Here is a 15,639-nt window from a genome sequence, read left to right as displayed (position 1 = left end):
TTCGAAGGACTCTGAAGGTCGGACGCCGCTATCGTGGGCTGCGGGAAGTGGATATATCGAGATTATTAAGCTACTAATCGAAAAGGAAGGCGTCGATATAGATTCTAAAGACTCTAAAGGCCGGACGCCGCTATGGGCAGCTGCAAGAAATGGGAAACTAGAGACCGTTAGGCTATTAATTTATCAGGAAGGTGTTAACTTAGACTCAAAAGACTGTAATGGCCGGACATCGCTATGGTGGGCTGCAGGTAACGGGCACCTTGAGGTTGTTAAGCTACTAGTTAAGCAGGAAGGTGTGGATATAAACTCTATAGACTCTAGTGGTCGAACCCCGCTATCTTGGGCAGTAGAGAATAGGCATCAAAGGGTCGTTGAGTGGCTAAGGGCAAACTTAACATTTAAATCTATTACGTAAACAATACGCCTAACTATTCTAAGATTTAGAGTAATATAAGTTAACTCGTTAGAGTCTAACCTCCTTCCCTTTTCTCTATTAAATACTATATAATTTCTCGCTTCTAGTAGGTATAGGTTTTCTTTATTAAGTCTTAGAACTAAACGTTCCTAAGGTGTTTTAGTTATTAGAAACTATATAGTATTCTAAATACTATTAGGAGAAGCGAAATAGTATAACGTTCTTAAACTAATACTAAGAATTAATAATCTTAGTAGTATTAGAGAGATTTAGTCTCTCTAATACTATATTTATATCTAGAGTATCTTGTTATCTATTGCTTATAAGACTAAATATTTAAAGAATAGTTTATTCGCTTAACTATTTCTAGATAAAAGGATAAAATTTACTTTAAAGAGTTTAGTATAATATTATTAACCTCGCCTATAGTATTTAGATAAAGGTAGTAAAGCGACTAGTAGTATAAGAACTAAGTATACCGGTTACTATAATACTAAGAAGACCTCTATATACTAGATCGTAGAGACTTCTAATAAATAGCGATAATATAACCGTATCTAAATAGTCTATACTACGCCGAGATATAGAGAAATCTTTAACCTTATAAATAACTATTAATATACTCTTCTCTAAACGGCCGCTTAGCCTAGAAATTTAAATAAATCTATAAAGAATCTAAAGAACTTAAAACAGAGGCCTAGTTAGTAGATATATAGTCTAGATCTAATGACATTTTTGTTATACGTTATTAAAGAATAGTACCTACTAAATATAAGATTAAAACTTAAGCTATTGTCTAAGAACGATACAATGTCTTATAAGCGCGTATCGCGGGCGAATAAGAGGGATTCCACGGTAACTTCCTACATCTGTTCTCTTTTAAAGAGTTTACTTTAAAAGTGGAGCCTGTGGACCAACAAGTGAAACAAGTGAAGACAGACGCTTGTAAGCAGACAGAGTACATAAGTAAGTCTATGTGGTATGAGTTCTGTTCAACAAGAAGTATGCGATGTTATTGCCGTACCGTGGAAGGCAAGCCAAATCAGACCTGGGGATGCGGCGGCGAAGCCGTTGACAGAGCTAAAAAGTCGACTTTGCGCAGGTAATGAAGGCTAGTAGGAGGTAAACGAGCTATATAAAGACAATTGACACTGAAGTATCGGTTGAGCCTTTGCGATTCGAGCTTTTCAAGCAAGTGCTCGGAGGTGCATTGCGGTGTTTACGGTTACGGCTTCATGTCGAAGCGAAAGTCAACACTCGTTTATGGAAGGCCAATACCCGAGCAAACTTGTGCTAAAGGCTCCCAGCCATTCTTCTCGTCTCGATGCCAACTTGACGACAGGGGTTGGTAGCATTGTGCTCAACCAGCCTCACTTCCTCGCAGCTTACAATAGTGTATTTTTTTCTAATTCTGGATTGTTCCGGGCAACATGCTCATAATTGTCCATTTTCGGAGCTATAGAGTAGTACGCACAATGATACGCAAGAATGGCAAGCGATCGAGTGACTAAACTCCGAAATAGCAAGCCTTTGAACTTATTATTCTTCTTGCTCTTAAATTCAATGCAGTCCCATGTCCTGGACGAAGAACCTTCCACGAAAATTAGACTGACTGGTTGAAGCCCTTTCGGACCGGCTACGGATCTAGCGGTGTCAAATTAAGAAGGTTCTAAACAATCGACTCGAGTTTGGTGGGTTTATGCTTGATCTGTTGGTCGTTTGCTTAATTAGGTACTTCTACATACAAGCTTCAATTCATGTTTCTCAGCGCTTGGAGTCCACGGTTTAAAGTACAACTGATAGTAGAAACACTCTATAATTTGGCTGAAGTGGACACATTATCAAGTAATTCCTCAAATTCTTGATGTCAGGAGAACCTCGCTTAGCTCACCTAGGGTATCCGATAACATCAAACATGATAATCTATGGGCTTTGCACTGTGACTTACTCTGCCCACCGCGAACCAGTATCATATACATAGAGAAATACAGCTCTTTCAACGCTCAAGATGTACTGTATAGAAATGGGAAAGATGTAGGGGTGGAGACGTCACCAATTTCTCGTGGTACGCAGACCACAAGTAGCATTGAAACAAAGAGAAAGTTTTATCTATTTATTGCTGTCTATGGTGTTGAATCTTATTTTATCTTCCGTCCAGAGTTCCAAAGCGCCATCTGCCAATGAAACCGTAAATAATTCAAATAGTCACTGTGACAACTATCACTTGCAATCAACTCAGGACCCTCTGCCCAGCATCTTCTAATCTGATATGCCAATTTTGAAATTGAAACTCTGGGTATCTTGCAAACTCCACCGTGCCGTTGATTGATTGGCATAAACCGCTATGCAAGTATCTGCGACCTTCAACCAATGCGTCCAGATTCCCCTCCATCTAGCACTCTCTGACCACAGTTGCCCCTATCACAGCTTTCCAATATAGATCAGAGCTCTTGTTCGTTAACCGCCGGTTCGTCGCCAAAACTATCAATGCCAGATGCGGTGTCGGGTCCAATTTTATTGTGTGGTTGCACAGGCAAAGCAAACTCGGGGTGAGAAGCCATACTGGCAATGTGATTCTGAAATATGTAGCTCTGGGTACTAGCGCTCGCAGATTCGGAATGATCGAACGGGGAAGGGGCTGGCATAGTAGCGGGATAAGAACGAAGCCCATACCTCATTTGACTAGTGCTGGCGGAATCAAACTTAGGAGTAGTTGGTGTGTTATCAGCGAATGAGCCCATCGTATACATGTCGGCACCGGTGCTCGCGCTTCCTGCAGTCATTGATCGCATTCGTTCCTTTGCAGTTCTTCTCTCCTTCTCCAGCTCTACATAGCCTTCCGGAAGTCCTTTCACCGCTCGAGGTCTCGTAGATCCAACTCTCGTCATTCCTCCACGGAGATCCAGGAGGGCCATGTGCTCATCTACCGTAAGTCTCAATGTGCGTTGTTTTGTGGATCCGATGGCGAACTGTCGCTTGTAGCTGGGTCTAATTTGAACCATTTCCGATTCGAGGATGTTTACGCGCTTGTAAGTATTAGGGACCGGTCTGTTCGGGCTGGCGGGGGAGTGATCGAGGGTAGCAGCTTCACTGGAGGCTTTGCGGGGCGTAGAGAACGCTGAAGGTACAGTCGCTAGACCGTGATCGGTGTATTCGTGAGCTTCACTGGCTTCATCTGCTCTGTAGAGCGGTTCACGACTGCTTTCCACGTTGTTTAGGTTATTCGTGAAGACCTGTGAGAAGGCGTCTGGATACCGCGGGTATGGTGAGTGCCCATACGGCAGAAGATCCTGTCGTCCATTGCCCTCGCCCTCCCAACCATTGTTACCTGTTCGCATTTGATCTGTGATCGCCAGAGATTGCTCCTCTCGGGTTATATCCTCTCTAATCTGAGGGTTGCTGTATTGATAAGTGTACGGCGAAAGGTAGGGATTTGATGTGAAGAGGCTGCGCGATTCGAGCGGTCTATTCAAGCTGGACTGATCCTGCTGTCCCGTCATCGGAGTCTGATCCTTCTTCTCTAGGCCCTGCTGAAGATACGCCGGTGAGTTTGCTAGAAAGAACATCTGAGGCCAGGTTGATCGAGGTGTACCGTTGAACGAGCTTCGGTCATACCCCTCTGGGAACAGAGAAAGATCTTGCTGGCCTCTTTGATTCTCCTCCTTAAGATACTCTTGCAGAACGGTTGTGGCGGGTTTTTGAGCGTTTGTGGACGCCTCCTGCTCTGCGGGATTGCGCGAATCCATGGTTTGTTCGAGGGTTTCTTGGTATTCGAGCCGGCTGGGTACACCTCCTCTTTTCTTTTGATCCCACCTCACTGTTGTGGAAGATTTTGAGCGCCGAACAAGTGCTGTCGTGCCCGACTTCGAAAGCGTTGTTCTGGAAAGCGTTGTTTTCAATATCAGCTTCGAATCTCGCTTGTTAGAATAGTGAATCACTGGCATTCTGCATAACGCAGCTTGTTTCCTAAGGCAGGGAAATACAACCAAATTGGAAAAGACTCTGGCAAGACCGGCACACGTTTGGATTTGGGTAAGATGACAGTGCAATCTATTCTCGAATAGAAAAGGATTTGAAGTTAACCTCCACGAGTTCTGACCCTGCTAACAAGACTGTTCTCATTAGCTACCAAGCTTTAGCGGCTAGCGGAACTTACTGGGTACTACAATGGTAACCGGTTAACGATTCTACTTTTCTTGTTGGAGTACCATCTTATTTAGTTACATCATTGTTGTACAGCATCTATTATCCAGAAGGTTAATCCTGATACCCAGAAAGGCTACGATGCGTAACTGTTAGCTACAGACACTCTAAGGTCAGAAAATGCTTCTTCAAATATCTGAAGTGCTTGGAATCCTGCCCAAACTAGTATGGAAACAAGAACCACTCTAGAGAAGCCTTGAATTATAATAGTAGTAAAGCATAATTAGGTAACAGGGGATATCGCCTAACACTGAAGAGCGACCTGATCAAGCTACCTTTTTCTAGGAAGAACTTGTGGCAAGAGAATATGTAAGGAAATGAGAAGCTATTCAATGTGACCTATGGGTGGTCTAACCATCTAACACTGCCTCGCGGCGGAGGAAAACAGTCGTCATCTAAACAGAACAGTAATTCGATCACAATGGCACAACTCCTTTCATCTTGATTATTATTGCCTACAACAAAGACAATGAAGACCCTATCTTCAGATTTCGAAAACTAAAGCGCCTACCTATGCTGAAACGTATGCTGTGATCCAGAGTAATCTAAACGCAATTGTACTTGTCTTTCTCGCTAGGATACTGCTAAATCCGAGCATACATCAGAGATGGAACTTCAAGAAGTGAGTGATTTTACATGGCGCAAGATTGTTGGTATTGGTATACCCTTGGTCAAATTGTGATTTAGTTTGTGCATATGGTATTAGTCTGTGTATGGTGCATGTATACGCTCCCAGAAGTATGATTCCTTACTAAAGACTTGCAGACCTCTTACCCCTTTTAAATAAGCGACCTAGAAAAAGGTTTATTATACCTCGATTTATGTGTAGACCCAGCCTATCAACTATGCATAACGTAGCCAGGGCATCAATGCTACGGGCATTCAAAAAGCTGTTCAAGCCCTAATGAATAGAAGTCAAGTCTCTGAAAATTGGCTTTTCCATAATCAGGGACATACAAAGTCGTGCGGCAGATAGATAGTTGATACTTCTGTTCAACCAAGGTGTGGAGGCAATGTGAAAATCTCAACTATCGGCACAAGCGCAATGAACCTAAGGGTTAGTTGCTTAATCAATGAACCCTAAGAAGTGATTTGTCCGGTTTATCGGCCCCCATGAACAATGTGCGGTAAAGTGCGGGACTAGACTACAGTGCTACTCGAAAGCCAACTCCCTGAAGGTGTTGCCGAGTCGATCAAGCATCCGCAGAAAAGCCACAATTCGATCCGTGAACGAAATGACCCTGGGACGCTCTTTTAGGGCTGAGGTAGTAAAATGAGCCGGATACGCCTTTAGCTATCTTCCGCAGGCACGGGAACTTCTCGAGTGTATATTGATACCCAGTCCAGCAGAGTGTTGGGTTCAGTTAACGATGTTCCCTTTCTGAGGCATGTTACTCAGTCCCACGATAAGCGTGAGTCTCTATTAGATTCCCAAGAACATATATCAATCCACCTACAGAGTTCCTGATCAGCTCTCTTGCTCTTCTATCAATGTGACCACGATACAACCGCAATCGAAGGAGGATGCCGCGACAGCCAACATCTGGGTTGCGTGGGTATGGTAAGGGCAGTAGGTAGCCAAATGCCTTGATAAGACTTTAGGATTAATTGAGGTAGCTGGACCAAGTTGTGGTGAGCAGGCGTGCGTAGTGTATATCTCGTTTTAGCAGAGTAGAGGGCCGGTTCTCGGATTATGTAAATGATACATCATTGCTGGGAGAGCTATAGCGCTCTTAAGTTGAGTTTCGTTGCCACGGGCGAACCATCCCTTGAGGATTGAAGAAGGAGTCTCCGTTAACAGAATATAGTTGATCTGCTCAATATTCGTGCACGTGAGTATCAACCTCTGTTAAAAGGGTAGCATCAAAGCTCTGTACAACGATCCAATTAGCAGGGTGCCGCTCAAGAGGAATCTATCTCACAAGGAATCTAACTTGTACTCGCATGCCTCTGTATTATGTCGCCTCCAGAATTGCGTTCCTAAAACCAATGCTTCGCAAACGGCTAGGTGTATTGGAACATTGTCCAAGGATGGGCGACTCGTGATATCCAGGCTCTTCGAAGGCTCGAGTGTACGGAGCGGCAGGCGCGATGCGTCGCGCCGTCAAAGTTGCACCCCACCTATGGAGCTGACGAAATTCGAGTGCTGAAATCAGCTGCAGTGTGGGTGAGCATTTCAAATGGCCTACTATGCAATGCAGTTACTTGAAGAATTTCTGTTGGAGGATATGGTGCAGGAAGCCTGGCGTGTCTCTGAAACAAAAGAAACCCTGGCAGGCGAGCTGCATAATGAAAGAGACCTACTATTGAATGAAGTAGATACTTCTGTTGGCACTGGAAGTAAAACAAAAGGCTATTAATTCAGTAACAAACGACTACAGTGAAGTCAACAAGTTATCTGATATCAGGCTGGTTTTTTTGAAAGGGATGTACGGGTCCACATCGGCGATTGTTCTGAGGATAACCAAGCCAGGTACCCGAGGTGTAGTCGCAGGACGGGAGTTCTCTGCTAACGCCACTCCTAATTTATTTTACATTATTTACAACTTCCAGTCACAACGTTCTAACTCCCTTCCTTTCCACCACAACTATCCCACCACACATGAAGATACCATGCATTTTCTTCTTCTAGCACATCGAGGCATGGAATAGCCATCATGCTGTTCAACCTAAAGATATGGCCTTGAAGGAAGAAAACCCTGGAACTCCTGGATTCACAAAAGTCGATCGCAGAAGCTCCTCATCCATGGACAAGTCGGTCGCTACAACCCTTCGCGTTGGCCATTCCGATACAAGACTATTGCGAGGACGGCCAGTCGTTCAGAAGGCGAGAACCTCACCACTCACTTCCCCAGTCATGAACTTCCTGTAGCTAACGATTGAGCAGATCGTCTTGACGCGGACCTTCACGAGCACTGGGAATCACCTGATGCCACAATGCACTCGAAAAACTGAACCCGAGGAACAAGAGAGAACAGGTCATTGCCCTGAGATCAGCAAATCGCGCGCCCGTCACTGTCACTGAAAAACCACTTGTGGGCCTACTCAGAGAACACAACGGACAACCACCCTGGAAGACATCCAGCATCTTCATAAGGGACACCAGACGAGGATCCAGGCTTCTAGGTACAGTGGATTGATGATGGAAAGCACGTCTCTGGACGAAAATCTGGCTCAACACCCACCTTACTTAGCGAGAATGCTGCAACATCGAGGGAAGACACTTGGGGCGAAATAGGGAAATCCCCTTGCAAAGCAACATAATCGGGAGGATAATCTTAGGCCGTATGTGTAATGCGCCATCTGCTTGTACCTGGAGAAAATATGGCTCCAGTTGGGTCCACGCGACTCGATTCGGCGTGTCGTACCGCGCCGCTCAAATGCCCACCTCAAGGGTTGGGTTGTGAGGAAGCACTGACCACCTTCCGCGAGTCTCACTCCGGAGTCACGTCACCTCCCGGTGGACAAGATAAGTGGCAGTTTCTTTCTACTACCTACCTAAGGTATCTAGGTGCGTCAAATTGAGCGTAGCAGGTGCTCTTGCCTAGACAGTTCTAGACTAGCCGAAATTCCATATCTACGGCAAGGCAGTTGACAAAATATCAAATATTTCGTCAATTACTTTGCGTAGATATCGTGCCCCGACAAACACTTGTATTGTCCACCGCGAGGTTACTTCTTCCGAGCCTTGCTCAACACCCTATGAAGAGCATGGTTGAGAAGGTTCCTCTGTGCCAATGGCTCTAGCTGATATTCGTTTCAAGGATAGACGTCCAGCATTGATGAGAGTCTGCCAAATGCGGATCCCCACAATTACTCTTGTACGGGTGCAATGTCCAACTGTTATTTGAAAAGGACTGGCCATACTTCGCAACTACGCACTTGCGAGTTCGAGGTCTACTCTTCATCGTATGATGTACACACAGAGCTATTAGTTTGCTTCAAACCACCTGAGGGAGCCTTTCACGGCATTCGAGAGTAACGCAAACTTCGAGAGCCCCGCATTTTGAAGTGTAGAATCTATAAGTGTAGAATCTATACTACAAATATTACAACAAGATGCTTCTATCATTGACGAACCATAGCTAAACTGCTGAGGTACCGCGATGATATCTGTGACGGTCCACAGCAAGTTGGGCTTGTTTTGATTTTCCTTCGGGTTTGGGGAAGTGGCGCCCCTGAAGCGGAACGCGAAACTGCAACATTTGGATTCAAGTTCCAAGAAATCCAGGATCAATGTTTATTTCCATTGTATTTCATCTTCATTTAAAATCCTCTCGAGCTCCGTTCTAAGTAGAACTTTACTTAGCATACGAGACAAAATAGATGTTGTTCTCACCATGCCTTTCTTGGATTCATACTACTCTCACCTTTTGTTGTTTCTTTCCGAGGGCTCTTTGGGATAGGAACGTCGCCTCATTGTCGTTCGAGGAACCCGCGTTGCAATTTGATGTAGCAAGTCGTAATCATTTCCAAAAAGTCACATAGTCCTATGATCTGCCTCCGGGTAGAGTAGAAGCCTCTGTCCCTTCGTTTGAGATTGTGTTAATTTGTTCTTCCCATAGAGAAATTTCTCTTCGAGACGCGCCACAATAGATTCTTGTTTGGAGCAAGCTTTTAGAGTCTGCCACAGATTGCTTTCAAGTCAAACATGTTCAACGAAACTTGACGACCATAACAGCATCACCTGCTGCAGAGCTCAGTAGCCATTGCTCTTCATTCGTTTTCCCTCTCCATTATTTGTTTTCATGCTCGCTAGAATCGCCCTTTGATTTGTCATGTCGTCGTCGATGACCTCGTAGCGGCGATGCTTTGGTCTTCGCCGGGTAGGGCTGCTAGAGGACGCTGCTCCCCATCCCCTTAGGCGTCATTGCTGAGGTTTCTGCTTTATTGTCCTATGTATACAATCCACCACGGAGCATCGTTCGTTTCGTCAGCAGTGAGCTCTGCTGTAGTTGGACAAGGATATGTTCCAAGTCGAGCAGAAGCCCGCTCGTAGGAGCCCACTGCCTTGTCGCCACACGGAATCCTTCGTTGAACATACGCCGGCGGCTGGCGATGGCGCCATGATATATCCTACGAGGATAGGCTCTGAAAACACCATCGCAGACCTGGTCGTGGTCGATCTCGGCATTTAGGTCATCATTTGCTTCTCGACCATGAGAGTGCTTTGTTTTCTATTCGCTATACGCTGGTAAGGGCGTGTGTCTCGAGGTTCATTCATATCGTACTTGGGAAGTTTCGGATGGAGGATGGAAATATGTACCGCGTTTGAGGGAACCTGGTTTCTTGATGGTGTTAGCTTGTTATGCCAACAATCTTCAGCTCTCAAATGGTTCCCCGCGCGACTCTACTTGGGGTCTTGACCTGGCCAAACACCTCTGGCTTCAGTTGAGGTTCTCATTGCATACACAAGTTTTCTAGTCCATTACCGCTCCATCGACACCTTCGCTGACCTACACTGTCTTCTTGGGAGGTGGGCTACTTCTTCGGTACTCCTCAAGGGTATGGATGACAGACTGCTCAGTATACTACGCGTAATGGCATGGGGGCTCTATGCCACGGATGAACTTGTCAACGACGTTCACACGAGCTCTTATTCAACAGCCACAGTCTTCTTCTCTGCTTCAACAATCTTCTACTGAAGGGGGGTAGTACGGTGCCGCTATAGTAGGAGGTGGCTGCCGCTCTCCCATGCGCGACTGCTGCCTTGTATGAAAGGCATCCTCTTGCGCTGGGTACACATTCATTCCATTAAACCACTGTCAAATATTCAAATTCGCTAGCACGGAGGTTCTCATTGGACGTTGCTAGGCCCACAAAGAATAGGTTGGAAATTTTCTATTTTGAAGTATAAATTTACCCTTCGACGCTCAAAATTGTCCTGATCCTTTTTAATCTTACAAACTTTTTTTCCAGTCAGACAACAGCTCACCAAAAACCGTCAAACTGATTCTGCGTACCTTCGCGCAGTATTTAGCTTCAGTCTTTGCATTCTTTCATACACTGCCATCCAAGATCGTTGATAGTGTACCGCTCCGCACGATCTTGTGCTCAGACAAGCTCAAGTAGCCTTCATTTGTCACCAGTACCAAGCAACATCCGTTGGGCCTATCTATCGACAGGTATATCTCACTCTCTCTCACAAATGAAAGCCAAACAACTAACAAACAGAGGTAGCTCAATCATGCCTATGAGCCCGGCCGCCGAGGCTGCTCGTCGCGAGCGCCTGAGTCGAAATGATCTTCGACCATGTTCTCACGAGCATCTGAGATCCTTTATGCGCCTCAGTTGCTTGAGAAATCCCTCCATTCCTCGACGAATTCGAAACCGTTTTCGACGAATTCGAGTTAGAGGAGCGGTATTGCTTTCAAAGGCATATTCACCAGAGGAGTTGCGCGACTTCATTAAAGTTATACTTGCCATGATGACCCAGGATGTTAGGGACACATCCGAGGGTTACAGTAATCTCAATAATGGGGATTATCCTCTCAATATGGAAACAACGGAAGACGCATACGATGTCGAGAGATTAGAAATGGTTTACAATTATCTCAATAAGATCCTTTTCAACAACACCCTTCCTCCGTTCGAAGAGGTTTTTGAGATTTTACCATTAACAAGCCCTGAATACCTCAGTGGGCAACCTCGCTGGGGCGAGCTCTTCCGCCAGACGCTGCATGAATCTCAACATGCCATCGACATAGGCTACACGATCCGTCTATACTGCCACGAAGTCCCTGATGAGGATCCACTGTCCGCAGCAATGCTCACATATGGCCACCTGCTCGACGAGCTTATGCGGCAGATGATCAATTTGTTTGTCCACATGTACGCATGTGAAGAACATAGTTTTACTCGTAACGGTGTTGTTCATCATGGCAGAAACGCTCGCACACAACTCTACCGTGCCATTGGGAGAACTATCGAGAATGAGCCTGACAACCAATTGTTCGAGACCTACCTTCCAAGTATCCTTGGGAGACCACCCGTACCTTGAGTGTCATGAGATAGTCTCGGACTTCATATCGTTTGGTGTTGAAGGGGATGATGATTAAGAGCACAGGTCTCATGAAAAGGGACATCTTCTTCCACGGGAGAATGTTGTCCAGGCGTTCACTGGTTTTACAGGGTGGATTCATTTGGACTGTAGCATTCTTTGGTCTCTATATTTGGTGGTTTTGCAGGGTGGATTCATTTGGCTCGTAGTATTTTTCTGGTCTTTCTAGTTGTTTGGTGGTTTTCAGGGTGGATTCATTTGGTTCGTAGCGTTTTCTGGTCTGTACGTTTGGTGGTTTAGTGGTTGCACGAAGGAAATTATGGAAAATAGAGATAGCTTGTTAGATTAATGTACTGTTTTACATCCGAAAGTTACCGTCGTGAGGCATCAGGTCAATACACACATCTGACTGAAGCTTGTTTATCACGTGTGACCGATTTCTGGGAGGATAAATCAAGTTACATTCCGACCTAAATACAATTATAAGATGATTAAAAATCAGAACGAATGTGCTTCCCCTACTTAGGAGGCCAATTAAAACACCTGATGACTGGGAATTATCATCCATTAACTAAATATATAAAGACATATAGTATCAAGTAGCAGATACATTCTAGTCTTTGGCGATTTTAATGCGTCCCCATTAAGAAGGGTCGTTGTTCTCGACGCGTGACTTGACACGTGACTTTATATAGGCCCCTGACGCTTGGACCAAGTGGACCCCTTTTCATTCACAAGAATCTGTCGCCAACTTCGTAGATCCACAATTGTTTCCTCACTTCAACGTCCGCTGCAGTCCGTTTGATGGCTATTGGCCGTTACTACTCCTACACAGCTATCTGGCGGCTCCGAAAAGGACGTAAACAAAGCTTTTTGCACATTTGAATTCACACATGGCTTTCACGTGCACTTTCAGCGCACCGTCTGTCCCGGAGCCCATGATCAGGCCACTTTCAGAGTCAGGAGATGTGGGCAAAGGTTCAGTAGATTCACCATGGTTGCGTGTTCCCATCACCCCATATTCTCAGCTTTCTGCCAACTACTCGAGTGCTCGAGTGCGTGTTGAGGTAGAGCCAAATAAGTGGCCTGATGGGTGCATGTCTGGAAATCCATTATGCTGCGTCTCCAGACGAGTCTGCAGTGAATTTCAACCACTGATACCTACCCGTTTTACACTCCAACCCTGGAAGTCGCCTGCGGATGCTGAGTGAGCTGCCGTTAAACTTGTTATTATTGCAGGTACCGTTCTTTGGGTGCTACGTACCGTTCGTAGAGGTAGCTTTAGTTGCTCGTGTTGCTCTTGGTAACTTTGTCTATAAGTCAACCGCCATCTCACTTTGATCCCGTCTGGACTATTCCACTCTGCCACCGAAACATTCATCACCAAAGTCACGATCTCGCTGCTGCTTCATTTTGACTTTATATGCTCCGTTCCTTCCCCCTCGTCTGAAGATCTTTCTAAGAACTGCGACAGAGCGGAATCTCTCGCAAGCCAGCAAAATGGCGCCTCCTCCGGAAGAAGTGGCCGTCGAAAGCATTTCATCGTATGGTGTAGCTCGATCAACTGTAGCAGGAGAACCTCTCAATGCTGAGGATCTCCGCAAAATCGATGCCTACTTCAGAGCAAGCATGTACCTCTGCTTGGGCATGCTCTACCTTCGGGAAAACCCCCTTCTAAAACAACCGCTCACTAAAGAGCATCTGAAAGCACGATTACTAGGTCACTGGGGATCTGATGCTGGCCAAGCTTTCACATGGATGCATTTCAATCGCCTAATCAAGAAATATGAGCTGGATGCTCTCTTCATATCCGGTCCGGGCCATGGAGCTCCAGCGATACTTTCCCAATCCTACATGGAGGGAGTCTATTCAGAAGTCTATCCAGACAAGTCAGAAGACGAAGATGGAATGAAGCGTTTCTTCAAACAGTTTTCTTTTCCGGGTGGAATAGGAAGTCACGCAACACCGGAGACACCAGGCAGTATCCACGAGGGAGGCGAGCTTGGGTACTCCATTTCTCACGCGTTCGGATCAGTTTTCGACCACCCGAACTTGATCAGTCTTACTATGGTTGGAGATGGTGAGGCGGAGACTGGCCCGCTAGCTACCAGCTGGCACAGTACGAAATTTCTCAATCCGATTACTGATGGTGCTGTTCTACCGGTATTGCATCTTAATGGTTACAAAATCAACAACCCTACAATTCTAGCACGGATTAGCCACACTGAGCTCGAGGCTCTTTTTATCGGCTACGGATGGACACCATATTTCGTTGAAGGAAGTGATATGCCAAGTATGCACCAAGCTATGGCTGCCACGCTTGAGAAGTGTGTCCTAGAAATTCGTGCCATTCAGAAGCAAGCTCGTGACTCGAAGAAGGCATTCCGTCCACGTTGGCCAATGATTATTCTTCGTAGTCCCAAGGGCTGGAGCGCTCCAAGAAAGGTCGATGGGCAACATCTTGAAGGCTTTTGGCGCGCACATCAAATCCCGCTGCCTGGTGTGGCATCAAACCCGGAACATCTACAAATTCTTGAGAAATGGATGCGCAGCTACAGGCCGGAGGAGCTTTTTGATAAACAGGGAAAGCTCATACCCGAACTCAAGGAGCTTGCCCCAGTTGGCAATGCACGTATGAGTGCCAATCCTGTCGGAAACGGTGGGCTACTCCGCAAGCCTTTGAATATGCCAGATTTCCGAAAATACGCTCTTGCCGATATCGTACCTGGTGTATCCAACCTCCCTAGCATGAGCAATATGGCTGGCTTTCTTCGAGATATCGTTGCCAAAAATATGACAAATTTCCGTGTCTTTGGTCCCGATGAGACAGAATCTAACAAACTTGGCAAAGTATACGAGGCAGGAAAGAAGGTTTGGATGGGCGAGTATTTCGAGGAAGATACCGATGGCGGAAATTTGGCAATGGAAGGTCGGGTTATGGAAATGCTCAGCGAACATACTTGTGAAGGTTGGATGGAGGGCTATATCCTCTCTGGACGACATGGCATTCTCAACAGCTACGAGCCGTTCATTCACGTCATCGACTCTATGGTCAATCAGGTAAGTGAATGTTTATGCTCATTCGCGAACCAAATATATGCCGACCTTCCATTCACTAACTCGGAATAGCACTGTAAATGGATCGAGAAATGTTTGGAGGTTCCTTGGAGAGTGCAAACCGCATCTCTCAACATTCTGCTTACTGCTACGGTATGGAGACAAGACCACAATGGTTTCACCCATCAAGATCCCGGCTTTCTCGACGTTGTTGCCAATAAGAGCCCCGAAGTCGTACGAATTTATCTACCGCCAGATGGTAACTGCCTCTTGTCCGTTACAGCACACTGTCTCTCTTCAGTCAACTATGTCAACGTCATCGTAGCCGACAAGCAAGATCACTTGCAATTCCTCGGGATGGATGAAGCCATCGAGCACTGCACCAAAGGCCTCGGAATCTGGAACTGGGCATCAAACGACCAAGGCGAAGATCCCGACGTCGTAATGGCGACCTGCGGTGACGTCCCAACCCACGAATCCCTCGCCGCCACCGCGCTCCTCCGCGAATTAGTCCCAAGCCTCAAAGTCCGCTTCGTCAACGTCGTCGACCTCTTCAAGCTCATCGACCACGAAGACCATCCCCACGGCATCACGGACCGCGAGTGGACCGCCATATTCACCGACAACCGGCCCGTCATCTTCAACTTCCACTCCTACCCATGGCTCATCCACCGTCTCACCTACAAGCGGCCCGGCCAGAAGAACATCCACGTGCGCGGCTACAAGGAGAAGGGAAATATCGACACGCCGCTTGAGCTGGCTATTCGCAATCAAACGGATCGGTTCAGTCTGGCGATGGATGCGATTGATCGTTGTCCGTCGCTGGGGAATAATGCGAGTTGGGCGAGGGAGCAGTTGTTGAATATGCAGATTAAAGCGAAGATTGAGGCTTTTGAGAATGGCATTGATCCGGAGAATATTCGTAAATGGGTCTGGCCGTATTCGAAGACTGCTTAAATTCTCC

At 46.1% G+C, this 15,639-nt stretch overlaps 3 protein-coding genes across 3 annotated transcripts; 2 read left to right on the top strand and 1 right to left on the bottom strand.

Moving 5' to 3' along the window:
- Positions 1 to 2,856: 2,856 nt before the first annotated feature.
- On the bottom strand, positions 2,857 to 4,161 carry GLAREA_03682 (uncharacterized protein; the record flags this gene model as incomplete). Its single annotated transcript, XM_008083935.1, has 1 exon — positions 2,857 to 4,161. The coding sequence occupies one exon, from the start codon at positions 4,159 to 4,161 to the stop codon at positions 2,857 to 2,859; it is 1,305 nt and encodes a 434-aa protein (XP_008082126.1).
- A 6,644-nt stretch (positions 4,162 to 10,805) lies between these two features.
- GLAREA_03681 (uncharacterized protein) lies at positions 10,806 to 11,618 on the top strand (the record flags this gene model as incomplete). The annotated part of the gene is made up of 1 exon (XM_008083934.1): positions 10,806 to 11,618. The coding sequence occupies one exon, from the start codon at positions 10,806 to 10,808 to the stop codon at positions 11,616 to 11,618; it is 813 nt and encodes a 270-aa protein (XP_008082125.1).
- Positions 11,619 to 13,118: 1,500 nt separating this feature from the next.
- On the top strand, positions 13,119 to 15,632 carry GLAREA_03680 (thiamine diphosphate-binding fold (THDP-binding); the record flags this gene model as incomplete). The annotated part of the gene is made up of 2 exons (XM_008083933.1): positions 13,119 to 14,678; positions 14,748 to 15,632. The coding sequence occupies 2 exons, from the start codon at positions 13,119 to 13,121 to the stop codon at positions 15,630 to 15,632; spliced, it is 2,445 nt and encodes an 814-aa protein (XP_008082124.1).
- Between the last annotated feature and the right edge of the window lie 7 nt (positions 15,633 to 15,639).

This window comes from Glarea lozoyensis (assembly GCF_000409485.1).
Source record: "Glarea lozoyensis ATCC 20868 chromosome Unknown GLAREA2, whole genome shotgun sequence".
Taxonomy (NCBI): Eukaryota; Fungi; Ascomycota; class Leotiomycetes; order Helotiales; family Helotiaceae; genus Glarea; species Glarea lozoyensis.
The sequence above is the reverse complement of the archived record's forward strand: the minus strand, read 5'-3'. Positions and strand labels throughout refer to the sequence as shown.